This window comes from Amphiprion ocellaris, chromosome 11, assembly GCF_022539595.1.
Source record: "Amphiprion ocellaris isolate individual 3 ecotype Okinawa chromosome 11, ASM2253959v1, whole genome shotgun sequence".
Classification (NCBI taxonomy): Eukaryota; Metazoa; Chordata; class Actinopteri; family Pomacentridae; genus Amphiprion; species Amphiprion ocellaris.
Genome location: NC_072776.1, coordinates 34,258,041 through 34,277,725, shown reverse-complemented (window position 1 = coordinate 34,277,725; position 19,685 = coordinate 34,258,041). Strand labels below are relative to the sequence as shown.

At 37.5% G+C, this 19,685-nt stretch overlaps 1 protein-coding gene across 4 annotated transcripts in view; it reads left to right on the top strand.

Annotated features, from left to right (window-relative positions):
* Positions 1 to 19,685, top strand: part of cntnap5a (contactin associated protein family member 5a) — a 172,540-nt gene that overhangs the window by 108,390 nt on the left and 44,465 nt on the right. For all 4 annotated transcript variants that reach the window (XM_055015104.1, XM_055015107.1, XM_055015106.1 and 1 more), the window contains 4 exons: positions 407 to 563; positions 7,867 to 7,994; positions 12,888 to 13,058; positions 14,929 to 15,147. In XM_055015104.1, the coding sequence (XP_054871079.1) occupies positions 407 to 563; positions 7,867 to 7,994; positions 12,888 to 13,058; positions 14,929 to 15,147 (675 nt within the window). The remainder of the gene's footprint in view (positions 1 to 406; positions 564 to 7,866; positions 7,995 to 12,887; positions 13,059 to 14,928; positions 15,148 to 19,685) is intronic.

Below are 19,685 nucleotides of genomic sequence, written 5' to 3'. Positions count from 1 at the left end.
CTAGGTTACTATGCTGTGATTTTACTGGTTTTACTGGACATCAGACTGGTTTTAATGTGGAACCTGGACTGAGATGAGTTTTCCTCTCCTGCTCTACAGGGTTAATGTGTGCTTTTGGTGGAGAATGAGGTGAAATCACTGAACGTCCATGTTTAAACTCTGACTAATCATAATTCTAGGTTGAGATATCTTTACTTCACTTTCAGCTGAGGAGGACTCCATCAGAAACAGACCAACCTAATGTGCTTGAGTTGCTGTTTATCTCCCATCTGTGGTTTCCTTATCGTCTTACCGCCGTGTTCTGCTCCCCTCAGGCCTTTCTGAGGTTCCTCCTGTCTGGTTCGGCCTCTTCAGGCGGTTGTGGGCGTCTGGTTGTCTCGGCTGACTGTCTGGTGTTTGGTTGCAGATGGAAGCCCGCTGTCCTGGTGGCTGGACCGTGATGGGGAGAGGAGGAGCTACTGGGGAGGCTTCCTGCCTGGAGTCCAGCAGTGCTCCTGCAGCCTGGAGGAAAACTGTGTCGACATGAACTACTTCTGCAACTGCGACGCCGACACGGACGCATGGTACGCATCACGCAACGTTTAAATCCTCAAAATTCACCCCATTTCAAGTTTGGAAATGTGGGGAAAAAATCTGTTTTCACAGTGAAACTTCTGATGTCCACATTTTCAACATTTTTGGAAAATCTTTGAACATTCCATCCATCCATCCATCCATCCATCCATTATCTATACACCACTTAATCCTCACTAGGGTCATGGGGGGCTGGAGTCTATCCCAGCTGAGTCAGGTGAAGGCAGGGGACACCCTAGACAGGTCACCAGTCTGTCACAGGGCTACATACAGAGACAAACAATCACTCTCACTTTCACACCTACGGGCAATTTAGAATCATCAATTAACCTCAGCATATTTTTGGACTGTGGGAGGAAGCCGGAGTACCCGGAGAGAACCCACGCATGCACAGGGAGAACATGCAAACTCCATGCAGAAAGATCCCGGGAAAGCCGGGATGCGAACCAGGGACCTTCTAGCTGCAAGGTGAAAGTGCTAACCACTACACCACTGTGCAGCCCTCTTTGAACATTTTTTGGTGGAAAAAAAAAAATGTTAAAAATGATTCTTAAGAACATTCACAAAAAAATCAACCAAAATCTGGCAAACAAAATGGCAAAAAAATTACACAAACTACACAAAGCAAAACAAAAAAGAGAGAAAAAGTTTGACAAAAAAGTTACAAAGCAACAAAAAAGACACAAAATGACAAGAATGAGACAAAAAAATTACAAAAGCGAGCAACAAAACGACAAATGTCAGACAAAAAAGACAACAATAGCAAGACACAATATTACAAAAATGTGGCACAAACTGACAACAACACAACACAAAATGGCAAAGCGAGAAAAAAATGACAAAAAAATTAGACAAACTACACGAAGCAAAACACAAAAAGAGACAAAATTTGGCAAAAAAGTCACAACTCCTGTCGTCCTGCAGGTCAAATTGATCCGTTTTAAAGTTTGAAAATGTGAAAAAATTAATATTTTCACAGTGAAACTTCTGATGTCCACATTTTCAACTTTTTTTGGTGGAAAAAAATGTTAAAAATGTTTCTTAAGAACATTCACATAAAAATCAACCAAAATCCGGCGAAATTCACTGGATTTTGGTAGATTTTTATGTGAATGTTCTTAAAGAAAATATCAGAAGTTTTACTGATATATATGGAATCACTTTAGATATTTTTAGGATTTTTGGAAGATATTTACTCATTTTTTAAAAAAATATTTGCATTTTTTTTATTTCTTGGCAAATTTGGGGGATTGTTTTTTTTTTATAAAACTTAAGAGAAACTTTTAAGGAATTATTGGAATTTTCTTCCTGAAGGTTTTGCAAACTTTCAGAAATTTGAGGAATTTTTTTGCTGATTTTTTGGATTTTTATTCAGACAAGGAAAAACTATTTTAACAGCTAATTTAACAGCTAATTATTGCAGATTTCTGTGAACCCATTAGAACATTTCACTGCTGCAGGAGGAAGGACGGCAGTGTTTCCTCCTACAGACATTTATAATTCATCAGCTTAATGCATTGAAGTTAAGGGGCCAATAATTTAAGTTAATGGTTAACCAATAATAGCTGACATTGATTTAAGATCATTTAAAGCAGTATTTACCAGATGTACACGTGGATTTTTATGGTGATGGATAATGTTATTTCCTGCACTTCAAAGTGTGTCGTGGATGATTTCCAATGTTTAAAACTCTCACTTATATGACTGTAATTTGTGGGAATAAGTGGCTTCCCAGTGAACCTTTAATTGCTTTTTGATCTGGGTGGATTTGACCTCGTGTTCCTCTGGTTTTTTTTTCTCCTATTTTGGTAAATTTGGGAAACGATAATTATTTTTGCACATCATATTTGTTGAGAGGAACTCCCAGAGCTTCATTAACTAGAACCTGCGACTAGTTTTAATCTGAATCAGGATCCAAAGTTTAATTCCCAGCAGGTTTCCACATGTGAGGAATTTAACGTGGCATTTGTAGAATTTTTTAATAGGAGGATAAATGTAGATCTGGCAGGTCAATAGACAGCAAGCATAGCAAATCCAAGGAATTATAAACATGATAAAAATATTTCCAATGTGCAGGAATGATGCAAGATTAAAGAGGATGTAGAATAACAGCCTTGGAAAGTGCAAAAGGATAATATCATATTAATTCTTAACCAAGCAGCTGCAGAATGCAGGATAGTATTATTATATTTATCTACAATATTTAAAGTTGGTTGTTATTTCAGCGTCAGCACAGGCTGCCAGCTTTCAGTCATTTTGAAATGTTTCTGTCATGTTGATCAATGTTTTCGTCATTTTGGACAGTTTATAGCTGATTTTAGATGATTTGGAGGTCATTTTTGACAGTTTTTCGTTATTTTGGATAACTTTAGGCGATTTTTGACAGTTTTTAGGTGATTTTCAACAATCTGTAGTTGATTTTGGTCAACATTTTGTCATTTTGGACATTTTTAGGTGATTCTGGTCGTTTCATAGCTCATGTTGAACAAAGTTTTAGTCTATTTGAACAGTTTTTACGTGATTTTGGATGATTCAAAGTAATTTTGGTCAACTTTTTTGTTATTTTGGACATTTTTAGGTGATTTTGGATGATTTCTAGGTCATTTTGGACAATTTGTTTGTCATTTTGGACCGTTTTAAGTGATTTGGGGACATTTTGACCAGATTTTGGAGTCGTTTTAGACAGTTTTGAAGCTATTTTGGACTAGTAAACATTCACTTTGGACAGTTTTCAAGCTATTTCAGACAGGTTTTAATAAAGCAAAATACTGCCTAACAGTGTAGATTAATGTAACGCAATAAGTTTGTGTTTTTGGTGGAGAATGTGGGTTTAACAGGGGCTTTTCAGTTCATCTTAAAATAGTTCTATTTAGATCCTTAATGTTATTTTGAACTCTACAGAACGATGTTGTGGAATTCTGCCTCATCAGAACATCATTACAGATACCTTGAGTTTAGTTTTGACACTACAGATATTTGTATTTAATTAGTGAATACTGTGACACCACTAAAGTCTGATAATTACAAAGCTGTGGTTCTCCATAAACTGCTCCTGCTGAGATCTTTCCATGTCGTTTTCTAACCATCTCATCCTCCACAGCAGCCGCCATCATTGCTGTTAAATATGTTGAAATGTTTTGCTGAATCAACATCCAAAGGGAAGCGTCACTAGAACGACATCGTTGAGCAGAAATCTATCTGCAAATGTTCCCCCAGCCCCTCCAAACGTCTGTAATTTTAATCCCACACAGTTGCTAAACGTTAAAACCTGCCCCAGATGCACACGTTTTGTCATTTCATTTCTTCTCCTTTCTGGTGGCGTATATCTCTGCTCTGTGTCTATATAAAGAGCTGCTGTTCCCTCAGCAGCAGCTGGAGATCCTCAGGCAGGAACCGTCCTCCTCTTCCTCCTCTTCCTCCTCTTCCTCCTCTTCCTCCTCTTCCTCCTCTTCCTCCTCTTCCTCCTCTTCCTCCTCTTCCTCCTCTCCTGGAACCCTGAAGGAACCAAACATCTGCTGGTGGCGTCTCTGGGTTGAGGAGCTCCGGCTTCTTCTTTTTAACCTCTTCTGAAGACTTGCTCACAGAACGCTCTTTTAATTTTTACATCTGCTTTTGTTCTCGGCTGCTGAGTTTTATTCTTTATGTGTCGCTTGAGTTTTGCTCTATTTTACCCTTAAAGTCACTCATTGCTCTCATATTTTATGCATTGTGTTGCATTTTATGGTCTTCTATCTTTCATTGTTTTTCCTTTTTGTTCATCTTTTACACAACTGTGTTTTTATAGATCTCTGATCTCGATAAATTCAACACTAATAAACGTTATTATTGTTAGAATTATCTATTAATAATCGATTTCAAATCAAAAGCGCATTGTAAAACTATTCGATTAGCAGATTATAAGAGCAGCGATTCAAATGAGTTTAAACTGACAACGTTTTGTTGATGTTTTATGTTGTTTTCCCTCAACATCCTCGATAACATCTGGAAAACGTTTTTCAAATCTGGACCAATCATAAAGTTTTAGGTCATAAAGTAAAATACTAGATTGTTTATTCTTCTTTTGTCGTTCTGTGTCTCATTTTTGTAATGTTTTGTCTGGTTTTTGGGGGTTTTTTGGTCATTTTTTTGTCTTGTTTTTGTCATTTGTCAATTTTTTTGTCGCTTTGTAACTTTATTGTCTGATTTTTTTTGTCTGTTTTTGTTTTGTTTCATGTCGTTTGTCTTGTTTTTGTCATTTTGTGTTTCATTTTTGTAATATTTTGCCTTGTTTTCATAGTTTTTTGTCTTTTTTGTCAGACTTTTGTCATTTGAATCGTTTTTGTCATTTTGTAACTTTTTTCAAAATGTTTCTCTTTTATTTTGTGTTATTTGTCTTATTTTTGTCGCTTTCTGTCTCATTTTTGTAATATTTTTTCTTGTTTTTGCTGTTTTTTTTTTATCTTTTTTTTGTCTGACTTTAGTTGTTTTAATCCTCCAGTAAATCCTCTCTGGTTCAGTTCCAGGTGACTAAATGTTGTGTTCCTTTGTAGACACTTTGTGATCTGGAAGTTCTAATGTGGAAATGATTTTTATTTTTTTATTTATTTTTATTTAACCAGGAGAGATCCCGTTGAGATGATAAACTGAGGCTGAATGTTGATGAAACTGTACTTATTTTTCTTCATTAATTTCATGTTGTTCATGATGTTTAGTAAAAAGATAATTCCTTAAATGTGAACATTTTTGCACTAAAACAACGGAACCATTAGGAGTTGTGGTTATTTAGAGGTTATTATGCTGTGGTTTTACTGGTCCGGTCCACTGGAGATCAAACTGGACTGGACGACGGTTTATCCTGAAATGATTAATTCCGGCTCGTATTGGACGCTACAGTTGTGATCAGACTAATCATGCTTGGAACAAAGGCTGTGGAGTGTTTGTGGAGAGAGTTATGGTTAGTGTTGGTGATTGTGGAGAGAGTTAGTGTTAGTGATTGTGGAGAGAGTTATGGTTAGTGTTAGTGTTTGTGGAGAGAGTTAGTGTTAGTGTTAGTGATTGTGGAGAGAGTTAGTGTTAGTGATTGTGGAGAGAGTTATGGTTAGTGTTAGTGTTTGTGGAGAGAGTTATGGTTAGTGTTAGTGATTGTGGAGAGAGTTATGGTTAGTGTTAGTGATTGTGGAGAGAGTTATGGTTAGTGTTAGTGATTGTGGAGAGAGTTATGGTTAGTGTTAGTGATTGTGGAGAGAGTTATGGTTAGTGTTAGTGATTGTGGAGAGAGTTATGGTTAGTGTTAGTGTTTGTGGAGAGAGTTATGGTTAGTGTTGGTGATTGTGGACAGAGTTAGTGTTAGTGTTAGTGATTGTGGAGAGAGTTAGTGTTAGTGTTTGTGGAGAGAGTTATGGTTAGTGTTAGTGTTTGTGGAGAGAGTTATGGTTAGTGTTGGTGATTGTGGACAGAGTTAGTGTTAGTGTTAGTGATTGTGGAGAGAGTTAGTGTTAGTGTTTGTGGAGAGAGTTATGGTTAGTGTTAGTGATTGTGGAGAGAGTTAGTGTTAGTGATTGTGGAGAGAGTTATGGTTAGTGTTGGTGATTGTGGACAGAGTTAGTGTTAGTGTTAGTGATTGTGGAGAGAGTTAGTGTTAGTGTTTGTGGAGAGAGTTATGGTTAGTGTTAGTGATTGTGGAGAGAGTTAGTGTTAGTGATTGTGGAGAGAGTTATGGTTAGTGTTAGTGTTTGTGGAGAGAGTTAGTGTTAGTGTTAGTGATTGTGGAGAGAGTTAGTGTTAGTGATTGTGGAGAGAGTTATGGTTAGTGTTAGTGTTTGTGGAGAGAGTTAGTGTTAGTGTTTGTGGAGAGAGTTATGGTTAGTGTTAGTGTTTGTGGAGAGAGTTAGTGTTAGTGTTTGTGGAGAGAGTTATGGTTAGTGTTAGTGATTGTGGAGAGAGTTATGGTTAGTGTTAGTGTTTGTGGACAGAGTTAGTGTTAGTGTTTGTGGAGAGAGTTAGTGTTAGTGTTAGTGATTGTGGAGAGAGTTATGGTTAGTGTTAGTGTTTGTGGAGAGAGTTATGGTTACTGTTAGTGATTGTGGACAGAGTTATGGTTAGTGTTAGTGTTTGTGGACAGAGTTAGTGTTAGTGTTAGTGTTTGTGGAGAGAGTTATGGTTAGTGTTAGTGTTTGTGGAGAGAGTTATGGTTAGTGTTAGTGTTTGTGGAGAGAGTTATGGTTAGTGTTGGTGATTGTGGAGAGAGTTATGGTTAGTGTTAGTGTTTGTGGAGAGAGTTATGGTTAGTGTTGGTGATTGTGGAGAGAGTTAGTGTTTGTGGAGAGAGTTATGGTTAGTGTTAGTGATTGTGGACAGAGTTATGGTTAGTGTTAGTGATTGTGGAGAGAGTTATGGTTAGTGTTGGTGATTGTGGAGAGAGTTATGGTTAGTGTTGGTGATTGTGGAGAGAGTTAGTGTTTGTGGAGAGAGTTATGGTTAGTGTTAGTGATTGTGGACAGAGTTATGGTTAGTGTTAGTGATTGTGGAGAGAGTTATGGTTAGTGTTAGTGATTGTGGAGAGAGTTATGGTTAGTGTTGGTGATTGTGGAGAGAGTTAGTGTTTGTGGAGAGAGTTATGGTTAGTGTTAGTGATTGTGGACAGAGTTATGGTTAGTGTTAGTGTTTGTGGAGAGAGTTATGGTTAGTGTTGGTGATTGTGGAGAGAGTTATGGTTAGTGTTGGTGATTGTGGAGAGAGTTATGGTTAGTGTTGGTGATTGTGGAGAGAGTTAGTGTTTGTGGAGAGAGTTATGGTTAGTGTTAGTGTTTGTGGAGAGAGTTATGGTTAGTGTTAGTGTTTGTGGAGAGAGTTATGGTTAGTGTTGGTGATTGTGGAGAGAGTTATGGTTAGTGTTGGTGATTGTGGAGAGAGTTAGTGTTTGTGGAGAGAGTTATGGTTAGTGTTGGTGATTGTGGACAGAGTTAGTGTTAGTGTTAGTGATTGTGGAGAGAGTTAGTGTTAGTGATTGTGGACAGAGTTATGGTTAGTGTTAGTGATTGTGGAGAGAGTTATGGTTAGTGTTAGTGTTTGTGGAGAGAGTTATGGTTAGTGTTGGTGATTGTGGACAGAGTTAGTGTTAGTGTTAGTGATTGTGGAGAGAGTTAGTGTTAGTGTTTGTGGAGAGACGCTCTCTGTTTGCTGCTCGGTAATCCGGCTGGATCGGGCTACGTTTGCATGTTTCCACAGCGCTGGGATGGATTGCTTCTCTTTCGAGGTGTTTACCTCCAGCTAATGGAGAGGAATGGAAGCTGTTATCTTGTTTCTGTGTTGCAGGGCCAACGACACCGGCGTCCTGTCCTACAAAGACCACCTCCCGGTGAGCCAGGTGGTGGTGGGGGACACCAACCGGACCGGGTCCATGGCCGTCTACAGCGTGGGGCCTCTGCGTTGCTATGGAGACAGTAGGTGATCAGATGAGCTGCAGATGGAGGCCGATTAGCCTCCAACCGTTGGTGTGTTTGTGATGGGATCCACAGTTAAACTTCATCTGCTCGGTTAGAGAGATCACAGCTGGCCGTGTTGACGGAAACCTGCAGTAATGAGCAGCAGAACAGGACGAGCATTAAAAATATCACTCGTTTTAAGTCACTTTCAAACAGCAAAAAACACACATTTGGATTTGTAGTGAATGTTAAAGTTGTGCTAGAGATGAATTTGATCTATTTCTGTCTATTTTAACAAAATTATATAAAATTAGACAAATATTCTTCTATTCTCAGTTTCAAATCAAGAATTAAACATAGAAAATCACCATATTTTGATTTATGGTGCAGTTTTAACTAATTTAATGCATGTTTTTTTATATGGTAAGTTGTATTAGAGGAGAATTTGAACTATTTCTATGTCTATTTTTATACAAAAATTTAGCAAAATTGTTCCACTAATCACCAATTTTTGATGCATTGAGAATTTTTATTGTAATTATTCAGTTCCTTCTGACTGTAAGTTGTGTTAAAGGAGAATTTTAGCTATTTTTATACTAAAATTATAATTAAATATGCAAAATTGTTCTTTTATTCTCAGTTTTGGATGAAAAGTTTAACTTCATTTTCCTTTATTGACTGAAACCTGCAGAAATGTGCAGCAGAACAGGGCGTGCATTTAAAGATATCACTGATTTTAAGTCACTTTTTAGTAAATGTCTGCAGATGTTGCAGCTGTGGACTCATTAAAGGTATTTTTTGTAGCTTGTTGCTCCAAAATATTATTTTAAATCCAAAAGGAGACATCTGTAGACATCTCTAAAACATTTATTTTCTCATTTGTTTATATCATTTCCAGGCAGAATAAACCTCTTAATCAAATCAAAACTCACTGTAAATCAAAATTTGGATCATTTTGGACTTAAATTCATCATTTTAAGAGCAATAAATCCATGAAGTTCCCATTTTTATTGGATTAGAAGGTTTTTCATGGTATAAATGCTGCATTTTCTCAAAATTTGCACTAATTTCAAGAGATATGAATCATTTCAGTCATGGTCTCTACAATAAAAATGACAAATAAATACATTTATTTACCATCTTTTCTTACATATTTCTGTCATTTTCAGCCAGAATAAACCTCTTGGTCAAAAAACAATTTACCATTAATCAAAATTTGGTTCTTTTTTTTCTTAAATTCAAACAAATTATTGCATTTTCTGAAAATTTGAGACAATTTCAGGGGTATGAATAATTTTGGACATTTTATATTTAGCAAGATTTTAAAAATAACTGTAAAAAATCATCATTAATATCTCTAACTGATGATTTACTATTTAGTTGTCACTGATTTATGTCTTTCTAGCCTGAAAAAAACATTTTCGTCACAATTTTTGATAATTTTCAACTAAAATGCATTAATTTCAGACATAATTTGTCTCTAAAGTCACATATTTTCACACTTTTCTCATTAAAATGTGGACTTTTCTAGAATCAACGCAGATTTAAAGAAATAAAACATCTTTATTCCGACCTGCAGAGCTGAAGTGATGGACTTTTTCTGCTATTTTTATTTTATTTCTTGTTTTTCTGCGTTTCTATAAAAGAGCTCATTGGAAAACTGGAAACTCCAGAGTGACGCTTTAAATATTTAAAGTGCTTCTAACTGTAGATTTCTGAGGTTTTCTTCTGCACAAACTGGAAATAAGAGAAACAGAAAAACAAGCAGAGTGACGCTTTAAATATTTAAAATGCTTCTAACTGTAGATTTTTGAGAGTTTCTTCTGAATAAAGTGGTAAAAAAGGAAGAAATAAACAGAAAAACAAGCATAGAGACGCTCAGAATCCATTAAGGAGGAAGTTCAGCTGGAATATCAGTCGATTAATGTTTTATTTTGGCATGTTTCTTATTTTGAGATAATATTTTTCTGTTTTTATGGGATGAGACGCTTTTCTGATGACGTAGACGGTGTATTTTATCAAAATTTGCACCAATTTCAACAGAAATGAATCATTTCAGACATGGTATCTTTAGTAAAAATGAGAAAAACATCAGTAAAAGATGCTAAAATTAATCATTAATGTCTTTAAGACAGTGATTTACCATATTTTGTAGCTTATTTTTGTAATTTCCAGTCAGAATAAACCTATTAGACAAAAAGCAATTCACAAAAAATCTAAATTTGGATCATTTTGAGCTTAGATTGATCATTTTACGAGCAATAAATACAAGAAGTTACTTGTTTTTATCAGATTAGATCATTTTTCACGGTATAAATGATGAATTTTCTCAAAATGTGCACAAATTTGAAGAGATATATGAATCATTTCAGACATAATATCTATAGTAAAAATTGGAAAAATATCAGAAATATATGTTCAAATTCATCATTAACATCTTTAAAACAGTTATTTGCCATATATATTTTTTTTTTTTAAATGCAATTTCCAGCCAGAATAAACATATTGGTCAAAAAATAATTCACTATAAATCTAAATTTGGATCATTTTGGGCTTAAATTCATCAATCATGGATTTTTAAAAGCAAAAAAATCCATGATGTTCACTATTTTTATTGGATTAGATGGTTTCTAATAGTGTAGATGCTGCATTTTATCTAAATTTGCACTAATTTCAACAGACGAATCATTTTGGACATGATATCTGAAAATTAGAAAAATATCAGGAAAAAATGTTAAAATGCATAATTAATGTCTTTGTAACAGTCATTTAGCGTTTTTTGTCAATAATTCCTGTCATTTCCAGCCACAAAAGACATATTAGTCAAATTAAAATTCACTATGAATCAAAATTTGGATAATTTTTTGCTTGAATTAATTAATTTAAGCACAATAAATCCATGATGTTACCTATTTTCATTGGATTAGATGGTTTTCATGGTGTAAACACTGCATTTTGTCTAAATTTGCACCAATTTCAAGGGATATGAATCATTTTAGTCGTGTTATCTGTCATAGAAATGAGAAAAATATCAGGAAAAGATGTTAAAAGATATCATTAACATCTTTAAAACAATGATTTACCATATCTTGCCAGTTCTTTATGTAATTTCCAGCCAGAATAAACCTCTTGGTCAAGTAAAAATTCACTATAAATCAAAATTTGGATCATTTTGAGCAAGAACAGTAAATCCATGAAGTTTCCTGTTTTTATTGGATTAGACATTTTTTCATGGTATAGACTCTACATTTTCCCAAAATTTGTACCAATTTCAGGCGATTTGAATAATTTTATTGGAAATTATGGACAAAAAACTACATAGTTTTGGTTTAAATATTGAAAATGCTTCAAACTGTATTTTTAAAGATTTTATTGTGGATAAACTGGTTTAAATTCAGCGGTTAAAAGAGCAGAATGACGTTCAGAATCCCTGATGGAAGATCAGCTGGGAATGTGGAAAACGTCTGATTTAACATGTCGTCTACATGAGATAGATGCTAGTCCTGCTGGTGTTTCCTTGTCGTCTACGTGAGATAGATGCTAGTCCTGCTGGTGTTTCCATGTCGTCTACGTGAGATAGATGCTAGTCCTGCTGGTGTTTCCTTGTCGTCTACATGAGATAGATGCTAGTCCTGCTGGTGTTTCCTTGTCGTCTACATGAGATAGATGCTAGTCCTGCTGGTGTTTCCTTGTAGTCTACATGAGATAGATGCTAATCCTGCTGGTGTTTCCATGTCGTCTACATGAGATAGATGCTAATCCTGCTGGTGTTTCCATGTCGTCTACATGAGATAGATGCTAGTCCTGCTGGTGTTTCCTTGTAGTCTACATGAGATAGATGCTAGTCCTGCTGGTGTTTCCTTGTCGTCTACATGAGATGGATGCTAGTCCTACTGATGTTTCCATGTCGTCTACATGAGATAGATGCTAGTCCTGCTGGTGTTTCCATGTCGTCTACATGAGGTAGATGCTAGTCCTGCTGGTGTTTCCATGTCGTCTACGTGAGATAGATGCTAGTCCTGCTGGTGTTTCCATGTCGTCTACATGAGATAGATGCTAGTCCTGCTGGTGTTTCAATGTCGTCTACATGAGATAGATGCTAGTCCTGCTGGTGTTTCCTTATCGTCTACATGAGATAGATGCTAGTCCTGCTGGTGTTTCCATGTCGTCTACATGAGATAGATGCTAGTCCTACTGATGTTTCCATGTCGTCTACATGAGATAGATGCTAGTCCTGCTGGTGTTTCCATGTCGTCTACATGAGGTAGATGCTAGTCCTGCTGGTGTTTCCATGTCGTCTACGTGAGATAGATGCTAGTCCTGCTGGTGTTTCCATGTCATCTACATGAGATAGATGCTAGTCCTGCTGGTGTTTCCTTATCGTCTACCTGAGATAGATGCTAGTCCTGCTGGTGTTTCCTTGTCGTCTACGTGAGATAGATGCTAGTCCTGCTGGTGTTTCCTTGTCGTCTACGTGAGATAGATGCTAGTCCTGCTGGTGTTTCCATGTCGTCTACATGAGATAGATCCTAGTCCTGCTGGTGTTTCCATGTCGTCTACATGAGGTAGATGCTAGTCCTGCTGGTGTTTCAATGTCGTCTACATGAGATAGATGCTAGTCCTGCTGGTGTTTCCTTGTCGTCTACATGAGGTAGATGCTAGTCCTGCTGGTGTTTCCATGTCGTCTACGTGAGATAGATGCTAGTCCTGCTGGTGTTTCCATGTCGTCTACGTGAGATAGATGCTAGTCCTGCTGGTGTTTCCATGTCGTCTACGTGAGATAGATGCTAATCCTGCTGGTGTTTTCTTGTCTTTTCCTTGACGTCTGAATGAGATAGATGCTAGTCCTGCTGGTGTTTCCTTGTCGTCTACATGAGATGGATGTTAATTTCTCTCTTGTTTTCCCTCCAGAGTCCATCTGGAATGCCGCCTCCTTCTACCAGGAGTCGTCCTACCTCTATTTCCCCACCCTGCAGGCCGAGCTGGCCTCCGACATCTCCTTCTACTTCAAGACCAGCGCCCCATCGGGAGTCTTCCTGGAGAACCAGGGCCTCAAGGACTTCATCCGAGTGGAGCTGAGCTGTGAGTGAACATCCAGAGGAAACAAAGGGAGAAGCTGACAGATTCATGTCCCAGAGAGAGAAGCTGCTGTCTGATGAAACCCTAGACAGAAATAAAGCTCCTGTATGATCCGTGTAGAGAAGCTGAGGAGGAAAATAACAGATAGAAAGATGTTTAGAATGAAGGTTTGAAGTTTAACTGAACATTTAAACACGAATGTCATAGGAACCACAATTAGGCAATTGCTTGCTTTTACCTTTTTAAAAATATGAAATATTGATGCAGTTAAAGATTTTACAATCCAATTCTCTTCATTTTTCTTCTTTAGCTTTTCCTTCTTTTTCCATTTTTTCTTTTTTCATTTCTTTGCATTTTTTTGTCTTTTTTGAGTTTTTATGGCTTTTTGTAATTTTTGTGGTATTTTTGGTTTTTTTTGCATTTTTTGCTTTTTTGCCTTTTTTAAATTGTTTGCATTTTTTTGGCTTTTTTGCATTTTTTGTTTTTTTTTTTAACTTTTCTGCATTTTATGGGGCTTTTTTTGCTTATTTGTCTTTTTGCAGTTTGTAAACAGCTGTATTTGTTTCTGGTCATTACATCCCCAACTTCTGATCAGTTTTTTTGGTTTGTTTGTTTTGCAAAATTTCTAAAATTTTCTGCATAATTTCTTGTCAGTTAAATTTAAATATAGTTGGGGGAGTTTGTAGTTTTCATGACATATTATGTATGTAAATTTCTAAGTCTTGGATGGCAAAAATTTAATGGAAGAGCTAAAAAAAAATTTAATTCCTCAATTTTGCAGAAATATCTCACACAAAATATCTGGTTTGAATTTGAATTTATTTCATTCAAAACAGTTAATGTGCTCTTCCTCTTCATTTTCTGTCTTAAATGGACAGTTAATTCTTTACGTTTTTCGTCTTTTTCAATTTTTTGCATTTGTTGTAAATTTTTATGCATTTAAATTTTTTGGGTTTTTTGGTTTTTTAAGCATTTTTTTCATTTTTAAGCACTGTTTTAGAACTTTTTTGCATTTCTGGCATTTTTTGCATTTTTTTCAGTTTGCAAACAGCTGTATTTGTTTCTGGTCATGATTATCACATCAACACCTTCTGATGACACCTAGTTTATTCAGTTTTGTAGTTTTTTTTTTTTTTTTTGCAAAATTTCAAAGATTTTCTTCAAAATTTCTCATCAGTTAAATTTTAATACAGTTAGGAGACTTGTTTTCATGATATATTTTAAGTATTGGATCACAAACATTTATTGGAAAAGCTAAGAAAAATCTTTTAAAATTCCCCTATTTTGCAATAAAGAGTTATTACGCTCTCTTTTTTTCAGATGTATAAGAAATAATAATAAAACTTTATTATGTAGCTGCTTTTTTGAGCCTGTTAAAGGTCCAAAATGAATCATTAGATGTTTTATAATGTTTTTGTGCACATTTTAAAGTCTTGCATTAGAAAAGATGAATCTAAACTCTAACATCTGAGAAAATATCCCAAAATATGCAAAAAAAGAAGGTAATTTTTTGACGCTGCACTGCTTATTTTGCTCATGATCTGTCCTCTAACGTATTAAAAGCCTCCTTATGGACGTCCTAACAAGGCAGAAAACTGGATTTTTGCAGGACAAAAGTAAAGCATATAGAAATATTTCTAAGAATATAACAATAATCCAGTAGTAGTGCAGACTTTGGGCTGTTTGATCAGCGTTTCTGGAGCTGTCTGGTGTTTCCAGTCGCTTCCAGGGAGCTCTAACTGGAGGGAGGAGCTCTGAGGAGGTTTTACTGCAGAAATATTGACGAGCTGTCAGCCTCATGAATCCATGCAGGTCAGCAGCAGCAGCAGCATCGTATCGCCTTGCATCATCTCCGTCTGTGTGCTCCCTGCAGCTCCCTCCGCCGTGACGTTCTCCTTCGACGTGGGCAACGGCCCGGCGGTCCTGGCCGTCAAGTCCCACCTCCCCCTCAACGACCGCCAGTGGCACTACGTCAGGGCCGAGCGCAACGTCAAGGAGGCGTCGCTGCAGGTTGACCAGCTGCCGCTACGCTTCCTGCAGGCGCCGGCCGACGGACACCTCCGCCTACGACTCAGCAGCCAGCTGTTTGTCGGTACGATTCAGTCAGACCATTTATTGACCATTCACACATCCAGGGTTAGAGACTCTACAGACACATCCAGGGTTAGAGAGTCTACAGACACATCCAGGGCTAGAGAGTCTACAGACACATCCAGGGTTAGAGAGTCTACAGACACATCCAGGGTTAGAGAGTCTACAGACACATCCAGGGCTAGAGAGTCTACAGACACATCCAGGGTTAGAGAGTCTACAGACACATCCAGGGTTAGAGAGTCTACAGACACATCCAGGGCTAGAGAGTCTACAGACACATCCAGGGTTAGAGAGTCTACAGACACATCCAGGGTTAGAGACTCTACAGACACATCCAGGGCTAGAGAGTCTACAGACACATCCAGGGCTAGAGAGTCTACAGACACATCCAGGGCTAGAGAGTCTACAGACACATCCAGGGTTAGAGAGTCTACAGACACATCCAGGGTTAGAGAGTCTACAGACACATCCAGGGTTAGAGAGTCTACAGACACATCCAGGGTTAGAGAGTCTACAGACACATCCAGGGCTAGAGAGTCTACAGACACATCCAGGGTTAGAGAGTCTACAGACACATCCAGGGCTAGAGAGTCTACAGACACATCCAGGGCTAGAGAGTCTACAGACACATCCAGGGTTAGAGAGTCTACAGACACATCCAGGGCTAGAGACTCTACAGACACATCCAGGGTTAGAGAGTCTACAGACACATCCAGGGTTAGAGACTCTACAGACACATCCAGGGCTAGAGAGTCTACAGACACATCCAGGGCTAGAGAGTCTACAGACACATCCAGGGCTAGAGAGTCTACAGACACATCCAGGGTTAGAGAGTCTACAGACACATCCAGGGTTAGAGAGTCTACAGACACATCCAGGGTTAGAGAGTCTACAGACACATCCAGGGTTAGAGAGTCTACAGACACATCCAGGGCTAGAGAGTCTACAGACACATCCAGGGTTAGAGAGTCTACAGACACATCCAGGGCTAGAGAGTCTACAGACACATCCAGGGCTAGAGAGTCTACAGACACATCCAGGGTTAGAGAGTCTACAGACACATCCAGGGCTAGAGACTCTACAGACACATCCAGGGTTAGAGAGTCTACAGACACATCCAGGGTTAGAGACTCTACAGACACATCCAGGGCTAGAGACAGCTCTAGTACCAGACATCACTCAAAATAGTCAAGTTTCAAACATTCATCTTCTGTGTAGTTTCAGACGTCTCTAACACCAGAATTTATTCAAAACATTCATAATTTGTAGACTTAAATGCAGTTTTTGTTTGGTTGTAAATTCATTCATTCATCATTTCAGACTTAACTTTATTTAATTCTTGCATGGCTGCACAGACATCTTTAGCACCAGACTTTACTCTAAATATTCCCAATTTTAGACTTGATTTCTTTCTGATTTTTTGTGGTTGCACAAATGTCTACTAGACTTAATGCAAATTATTGTCAATTTTAGACTTCATGCTGTTTTTGTGTGGCTGCAAATACATCAATGGTACTAAACTTTATTGAAAATATCTTCTATTTTATACTTATAACGTGCAGTTCTAGTGTAAATGAACAAACAGCAAGCATCAGACCTCATCTAAAATACAGTTGGTTCTCGACTTAGGTTGGATTTCCGTTCCTACAGATCGACGTAAGACGATTTTCACCGTCAGTCAGAACTCACGTGCATCACGATATCGATCAGTTCTTTGGAAAAGTCATGAATACTGCATGTGGTGTACAACCAGAGAACGTAAACAAGGTCGTCTTATAGCACCGCGTGACGACGTATTCATCCACTCTGCTCGCAAACTAGTTCCACGTAACCAGTTCTATGGAACGACGAAACGCCATAGGTCGAGGACGTCGTAAACCGAGGACCCTCTGTATTGACATTTTTAGACTTTAGTCAGTCTTTAAGTGGCTGTGTAAACATCTATTTATTGCCAGAGTTTATTTAAAATATTCCCAATTTTTAGACTTTCCTGCGGTTTTCGTGGGGCTCCGGATTCATCTATAGTACAGAAGTTCATGGAAAATATCCCTAATTTTAGTCTTGAGTTTGTTCAGTTCTTGTGTAAATGAACAACCATCTTTGGTACCAGACTTCACTTAAAATATTCCCAATTTTAAACTTGACTTTGTCCAGTTTTTGTGTGGCTAGAAATGCGTCTACATCTAGATGTATTTAAATACATCCAAATACATCTATAAAACCAGATTTTGTTCCAAATGTTCCTGATTTTAGTTCCTGTGTTTATGCCTGTGATTGTCAAACTTTCTCTCTCATGTTTTGTTTTGGAACAAGTCCTCCTACCATGAATCTAATTAGTTTCCATGAATCAGTTACTAAATCTCATGCAGATCTGGCGTCAGTGCAACAGTCTGGTGACTGTCTGCATTCGTTTACAGACAGTTTAGCTTCTTCTTCCAGTCAGCAGATCTGGATCCAGCAGAACACCTCTGGGATGCTGTAGAACCGGAAACTGGCAGCTCGATGCACATTCAGCCGACAAATCTGCGAAAATGTGATGAATCATGTAGATGTGGAGGCAGAATCTCAGAGGAAGGTGTCCAACATCTTCATCGCTAACGGAGGCTGAATATATCTGACTCTTTTACACGTAGTTCTACAATATGTTCATGAGCGTCTGCCGCTTTGTTTTGTTCCGTTTTTTTTTTTTTGTTGTTTTTTTTAGTGGCAAACAGCAACTATATTGATGGAATTGAGTTTTGTACAAAATTACTCCAATTCTGTCCAAAATTATTATTATTACTATTATCAGTTTATTTAAAAAGGGACCATGTACAATATGAAACAGAAATGTTGCCATTTGATTTATTGCACCAGAGTTAGCTTTAAGCTAGTTTCCATCTGCAGTCCTTTGGCAGGTCACAATAAAAACATCACAGCATTAAAATGTCACCAAAAATGGCTCCACTTTTGTCCAAAGCTACAGAAAATACACCAGAATAACTTAAAACCAGTGCAGAATGACTCAAAAATAACAATAATCAGTAACAATAACAACAATCAGTCCAAAAAACCCTCAAAAACAGTCTAATAAAACTTTAAACCTGTCCAAAATGACTCCAATTTAATCATTCTGATCTTCTGTAAACATTTTTTTAGGAATCTTCACCAAGTTTCATGTCTGTGGGAGTTTCATTTCTTCGGATATTGAACCTTTAAAATGGCTCCTCAGGGTTTTGTTCTAAATGTGACAGAAAATGTGTTAGAAATGCTGTACAAAATGCTCAGAATTTGTCCAAAATGAGTCTACGATTGGCCCAAAACAACAATAATCAGTCTAAAACAACTCAAAAACCGTCCAAAATAACTGAAAGTCTGTCCAAAATTACCCAGTTTTGCCCAAAATGGTTTCAATTTGGTCCAAAATTACTCAATTTTTTTCCAAAATGACCCTAATTTTGTCCAAAATGGTTCCACATTTGTTCCAAAATGACACCAATTTTGTCTAAAGTGAGTCCAATTATGCCCCAAATTACCCCAATTGTGTCCAAAACGGGTTAAATTTTGCCCAAAAAGACTCCAATTTGGTCCAAAATGACCCCATTTTTTTCCTAAATGACACCAGTTGTTTCCGAAATAACCCCAATTTTGCCTAAAGTGGGTCCAGTTATCCCCAAAATTGCCCTCAAATGTGTCCAAAATCTGACCAATTTTGCCAAAAATGACTCCAAATTGGTCCAAAATTACCCCTTTTTTTTTTTCAAAATTACCCTAATTTTGTCCAAAACGATCCCAATTTTGAGTCCAATTATGCCCATAATTACCCCAATTGTGTCCAAAATGGCTGCACGTAATCCTCCAATATGTTCACCAGCGAGTCGCTGACTTTGTCCGTCTGCCACCTTGTTTTGTTCAGTTTTTTTAAAATCTGCAAACAGCTGCTGGAGACGAGGATGATGGAATCGATGAGAGGGAACAGAAACAGCCGATATGCAGGCAATTAAAAGCGAAACAAAGAGCTGAAACGCGCTCAAAGTGACACCTCTCACATCAGTTGGTTACATTTTTAGGTGACAAAATATCGACAGGAGCAGCGTTAAAGGAAAGACGGGGCTTGTTTTGAAGTTTTATCAGATTTATCTTCTCACAGGCTGCTTGAAAAATGTGATGGGTGAGTCTTGTGTGGTGGCACGAGCATCTACAGTACCAGACTTCCTTCAAAATATGCAGAATTTTAGACGTGACGTTCTTCAGTTTCTTTGTCGCTGTAGGAACATCCATGGCACCAGACTCCATTCAAAATATGTCCAATTTTAACCTTGATGTCATGCATTTCTTAAATGGCTCCATGGGTGTCTTTGGTACCAGACTTCATTCAAATTTATCCCAATTTCACACGTGACTTTATGCAGTTCTGTTGTGGCTGTTCGAACATTTTTAGTACCAGACTTCATTCAAATTATGCAGAATTTTTTGCCTTCATTAAATGGCTGCATGGGCATCTGTAATACCAGACTTCATTCAAAATATTCAAAATTTTAGACGTGACTTTGAACA